The sequence below is a fragment of the Oncorhynchus clarkii genome, chromosome 10 (genome assembly GCF_045791955.1).
Source record: "Oncorhynchus clarkii lewisi isolate Uvic-CL-2024 chromosome 10, UVic_Ocla_1.0, whole genome shotgun sequence".
Lineage (NCBI taxonomy): Eukaryota > Metazoa > Chordata > Actinopteri > Salmoniformes > Salmonidae > Oncorhynchus > Oncorhynchus clarkii.
In genome coordinates this window covers 2244741-2250740 of record NC_092156.1, presented here as the reverse complement: position 1 = coordinate 2250740, position 6000 = coordinate 2244741, and the positions used below count along the sequence as shown (strand labels likewise).

General features: G+C 40.1%; 1 protein-coding gene across 1 annotated transcript in view; it reads right to left on the bottom strand.

The window, feature by feature from the left end:
• Window positions 1-624: 624 nt before the first annotated feature.
• Window positions 625-6000, bottom strand: part of LOC139419789 (hormonally up-regulated neu tumor-associated kinase homolog A-like) — a 42876-nt gene continuing 37500 nt past the window's right edge. Inside the window, exons 5-8 of the mRNA XM_071169775.1 lie at window positions 4223-4358; window positions 2149-2276; window positions 1415-1541; window positions 625-802 (exon numbers count right to left, since the gene is read on the bottom strand). Of these exons, the coding sequence (XP_071025876.1) occupies window positions 625-802; window positions 1415-1541; window positions 2149-2276; window positions 4223-4358 (569 nt within the window). The remainder of the gene's footprint in view (window positions 803-1414; window positions 1542-2148; window positions 2277-4222; window positions 4359-6000) is intronic.

Sequence of the window (6000 nt, the reverse complement as noted above, 5' to 3'; positions counted from 1 at the left end):
GTTGTTTACCCTAACCTGGCCTGTACTGCCATGGTGTTGTTTACCCTAACCTAGCCTGTACTCCAGGTGTTGTTTACCCTAACCTAGCCTGTACTGCCATGGTGTTGTTTACCCTAACCTAGCCTGTACTCCTGGCGTTGTTTACCCTAACCTAGCCTGTACTGCCATGGTTTTGTTTACCCTAACCTAGCCTGTACTCCAGGTGTTGTTTACCCTAACCTAGCCTGTACTGCCATGGTGTTGTTTACCCTAACCTGGCCTGTACTGCCATGGTGTTGATTACCCTAACCTAGCATGTACTCCAGGTGTTGTTTACCCTAACCTAGCCTGTACTGCGATGGTGTTGTTTACCCTAACCTAGCCTGTACTGCGATGGTGTTGTTTACCCTAACCTAGCCTGTACTGCCATGGTGTTGTTTACCCTAACCTAGCCTGTACTGCCATGGTGTTGTTTACCCTAACCTAGCCTGTACTCCAGGCGTTGTTTACCCTAACCTAGCCTGTACTGCCATGGTGTTGTTTACCCTAACCTAGCCTGTACTCCAGGTGTTGTTTACCCTAACCTAGCCTGTACTCCAGGTGTTGTTTACCCTAACCTAGCCTGTACTCCAGGTGCAGTGTTTCCTAACCTACCCTGTACTCCTTGGAGAGCCTCTTCATCTTGTTGTTGAGCAGGAAGTAGACAGCCAGGGTGTGACAGGCTCTGTTGGTGAGCACAGCACTCAGCACCTCGCTGTGTTTGTAGCCCATCCTTTCTGTCATATGCAGTAATACCATGTGGTTGATCTCCTCAATGTGGATCCTAGAGAGACAGAGAGAGACGTTAGCCATCAGACCTGTGTGTGTGTGTACCTGTTGAGGTAGGGTGCTCCAGCGTTAGCCAGTTGACCTGTGTGTGTACCTGTTGAGGTAGGGTGCTCCAGTGTTAGCCAGTTGACCTGTGTGTGTACCTGTTGAGGTAGGTGCTCCAGTGTTAGCCAGTTGACCTGTGTGTGTACCTGTTGAGGTAGGGTGCTCCAGTGTTAGCCAGTTGACCTGTGTGTGTACCTGTTGAGGTAGGGTGCTCCAGTGTTAGCCAGTTGACCTGTGTGTGTACCTGTTGAGGTAGGGTGCTCCAGTGTTAGCGTTAGCCAGTTGACCTGTGTGTGTACCTGTTGAGGTAGGGTGCTTCGGGGTTAGCGTTAGCCAGTTGACCTGTGTGTGTACCTGTTGAGGTAGGGTGCTTCGGGGTTAGCGTTAGCCAGTTGACCTGTGTGTGTACCTGTTGAGGTAGGGTGCTTCAGTGTTAGCGTTAGCCAGTTGACCTGTGTGTGTACCTGTTGAGGTAGGGTGCTCCAGTGTTAGCCAGTTGACCTGTGTGTGTACCTGTTGAGGTAGGGTGCTCCAGTGTTAGCCAGTTGACCTGTGTGTGTACCTGTTGAGGTAGGGTGCTCCAGTGTTAGCGTTAGCCAGTTGTAGCCAGGAGTCAGACATGACCTGGTGGATGTTGGGTCTCTTAGCTGGATCTGGTTCTAACAGCTTCTTCATTAGACAGATGGCCGCTGTGGAGAGATAGGAGGGGAGAGAGAGGAGGGGAGAGGGGGAGAGAGAGGAGGGGAGAGGGGGAGAGAGAGGAGGGGAGAGGGGGAGAGAGAGGAGGGGAGAGGGGGAGAGAGGGAGGGGAGAGAGAGGAGGGGAGAGGGGGAGAGAGAGGAGGGGAGAGAGGAGGGGAGAGAGGGGGGAGAGGAGGGGAGAGGGGGAGAGAGGAGGAGAGAGACAGAGAGGAGGGATGAGAGAGAGAGATGGAGAGAGAGAGTGATGGAGAGAGGAGGAGAGAGAAATGGAGAGGGAAAGAGATGGAGGGAGAGAGAGAGAGATGGAGAGAGAGAGAGAGATGGAGAGAGAGAGAGAGAGATGGAGGGGGGAGAGAGAGAGAGAGACAGAGAGAGGGGGAGAGAGAGACAGAGAGAGGAGGGGAGGGGAGAGGGGGAGAGAGAGAGAAATGGAAAGAGACAGAGTGAGAGAAGAGGGAATGGGGTGAGAATTTGTTAAAGCTACAATCTGGGATTTGAAAAACAAGAAAACAGCCGCCAGCCACTTGTTTTGGTTCATTTGTTTTCTGTGTCTGTCTCTGTGTGCTCGTCTCTGTGTGCTCGTCTCTGTGTGTACCTGTAGAGAGAGAGGGCGGTAGAGGGTTCATATCCTTGTCCACCATCTTCTGGTGCAGAGCCCTGAGACTGAAGGGCTCCACGGTGAAGGGAAGGCTGCCAGTCAGCATGGCGTACATGTTCACTCCTCTGTAAGGGACAACATGCACAGGAACGTTACACACCTGTGTACAACACTCACCCAGCCACTAATAAATGTCATAATAAATTAGTTCTAGTGAACTGGTTGAGAAGTGATCTCGTAGTTCGAATAGATGTCTTTACTGTTTACAGTCTAGAAGTATTTATTCTGACAGAGAAATAGGGTGTGTGAATGACATGAGACGTGTTTGTTGTAAACGGTAGACATGAAATCTGTTTGTTGTAAACGGTAGACATGAGACGTGTTTGTTGTAAACGGTAGACATGAAATCTGTTCGTTGTAAACGGTAGACATGAAATCTGTTTGTTGTAAACGGTAGACATGAGACGTGTTTGTTGTAAACGGTAGACATGAAATCTGTTTGTTGTAAACGGTAGACATGAAATCTGTTCGTTGTAAACGGTAGACATGAGACGTGTTTGTTGTAAACGGTAGACATGAAATCTGTTCGTTGTAAACGGTAGACATGAAATCTGTTCGTTGTAAACGGTAGACATGAAATCTGTTCGTTGTAAACGGTAGACATGAAATCTGTTCGTTGTAAACGGTAGACATGAAATCTGTTCGTTGTAAACGGTAGACATGAGACGTGTTTGTTGTAAACGGTAGACATGAAATCTGTTCGTTGTAAACGGTAGACATGAAATCTGTTCGTTGTAAACGGTAGACATGAAATCTGTTCGTTGTAAACGGTAGACATGAAATCTGTTCGTTGTAAACGGTAGACATGAGACGTGTTTGTTGTAAACGGTAGACATGAGACGTGTTTGTTGTAAACGGTAGACATGAAATCTGTTTGTTGTAAACGGTAGACATGAGACGTGTTTGTTGTAAACGGTAGACATGAAATCTGTTTGTTGTAAACGGTAGACATGAGACGTATTTGTTGTAAACGGTAGACATGAAATCTGTTCATTGTAAACGGTAGACATGAGACGTATTTGTTGTAAACGGTAGACATGAAATCTGTTTGTTGTAAACGGTAGACATGAGACGTGTTTGTTGTAAACGGTAGACATGAAATCTGTTTGTTGTAAACGGTAGACATGAGACGTGTTTGTTGTAAACGGTAGACATGAAATCTGTTTGTTGTAAACGGTAGACATGAGACGTATTTGTTGTAAACGGTAGACATGAAATCTGTTTGTTGTAAACGGTAGACATGAAATCTGTTTGTTGTAAACGGTAGACATGAGACGTGTTTGTTGTAAACGGTAGACATGAGACGTGTTTGTTGTAAACGGTAGACATGAAATCTGTTTGTTGTAAACGGTAGACATGAAATCTGTTTGTTGTAAACGGTAGACATGAGACGTGTTTGTTGTAAACGGTAGACATGAGACGTGTTTGTTGTAAACGGTAGACATGAAATCTGTTTGTTGTAAACGGTAGACAAGAGACGTATTTGTTGTAAACGGTAGACATGAAATCTGTTTGTTGTAAACGGTAGACATGAGACGTGTTTGTTGTAAACGGTAGACATGAAATCTGTTTGTTGTAAACGGTAGACATGAGACGTATTTGTTGTAAACGGTAGACATGAAATCTGTTTGTTGTAAACGGTAGACATGAGACGTGTTTGTTGTAAACGGTAGACATGAAATCTGTTTGTTGTAAACGGTAGACATGAGACGTGTTTGTTGTAAACGGTAGACATGAAATCTGTTTGTTGTAAACGGTAGACATGAGACGTGTTTGTTGTAAACGGTAGACATGAAATCTGTTCGTTGTAAACTGTTGTGTATAAAACCTGTCAGTTGTATAGTTTATGTACTCAAATCAAATGTTATTCGTCACATACACATGGTTAGCAGATGTTAATGCGAGTGTAGCTAAATGCTTGTGCTTCTAGTTCCGACCGTGCAGTAATAACCAACGAGTAACCTAACAATTGAGAAATAACACGTAAAAAAACAGAACAGTCCATACTCACATGGACCAGACGTCCACCTTGGGGCCGTACTTCTTGCGGGACAGTAGCTCTGGAGCAGCGTAGGCTGGGCTCCCGCACTGCGTACTGAACGGGTCTGAGTAACCCAGGATCCCTGCACAGTTACTGAGACCAAAATCTACAGGGGAGGAGACAGGTTCTGAATGTCATTTAGGTGTTCTTGAAAGAGGGAGAGCTAGTAACAACATAAAGACAGAACTAGTTAGAAATTGTTTTTCCACCTTTCTAAGTGACCCCAAACTTTTGAACGGTAATGTATATTATCTGTTATTACTGAGCTGTTTGGTTTTATAATGTATATTATATGTTATTAATGAGCTGTTTGGTTTTATAATGTATATTATCTGTTATTACTGAGCTGTTTGGTTTTATAATGTATATTATCTGTTATTAATGAGCTGTTTGGTTTTATAATGTATATTATCTGTTATTACTGAGCTGTTTGGTTTTATAATGTATATTATCTGTTATTAATGAGCTGTTTGGTTTTATAATGTATATTATATGTTATTAATGAGCTGTTTGGTTTTATAATGTATATTATCTGTTATTACTGAGCTGTTTGGTTTTATAATGTATATTATCTGTTATTAATGAGCTGTTTGGTTTTATAATGTATATTATCTGTTATTAATGAGCTGTTTGGTTTTATAATGTATATTATATGTTATTAATGAGCTGTTTGGTTTTATAATGTATATTATATGTTATTACTGAGCTGTTTGGTTTTATAATGTATATTATCTGTTATTAATGAGCTGTTTGGTTTTATAATGTATATTATCTGTTATTAATGAGCTGTTTGGTTTTATAATGTATATTATCTGTTATTAATGAGCTGTTTGGTTTTATAATGTATATTATCTGTTATTAATGAGCTGTTTGGTTTTATAATGTATATTATCTGTTATTAATGAGCTGTTTGGTTTTATAATGTATATTATCTGTTATTAATGAGCTGTTTGGTTTTATAATGTATATTATCTGTTATTAATGAGCTGTTTGGTTTTATAATGTATATTATCTGTTATTACTGAGCTGTTTGGTTTTATAATGTATATTATCTGTTATTAATGAGCTGTTTGGTTCTATAATGTATATTATCTGTTATTAATGAGCTGTTTGGTTTTATAATGTATATTATCTGTTATTAATGAGCTGTTTTAATGAGCTGTTTGGTTTTATAATGTATATTATCTGTTATTAATGAGCTGTTTGGTTTTATAATGTATATTATATGTTATTAATGAGCTGTTTGGTTTTATAATGTATATTATATGTTATTACTGAGCTGTTTGGTTTTATAATGTATATTATCTGTTATTAATGAGCTGTTTGGTTTTATAATGTATATTATCTGTTATTAATGAGCTGTTTGGTTTTATAATGTATATTATCTGTTATTAATGAGCTGTTTGGTTTTATAATGTATATTATCTGTTATTAATGAGCTGTTTGGTTTTATAATGTATATTATATGTTATTAATGAGCTGTTTGGTTTTATAATGTATATTATCTGTTATTAATGAGCTGTTTGGTTTTATAATGTATATTATCTGTTATTAATGAGCTGTTTGGTTTTATAATGTATATTATCTGTTATTACTGAGCTGGTTTATTAATGAGCTGTTTGGTTTTATAATGTATATTATCTGTTATTAATGAGCTGTTTGGTTTTATAATGTATATTATCTGTTATTAATGAGCTGTTTGGTTTTATAATGTATATTATCTGTTATTAATGAGCTGTTTGGTTTTA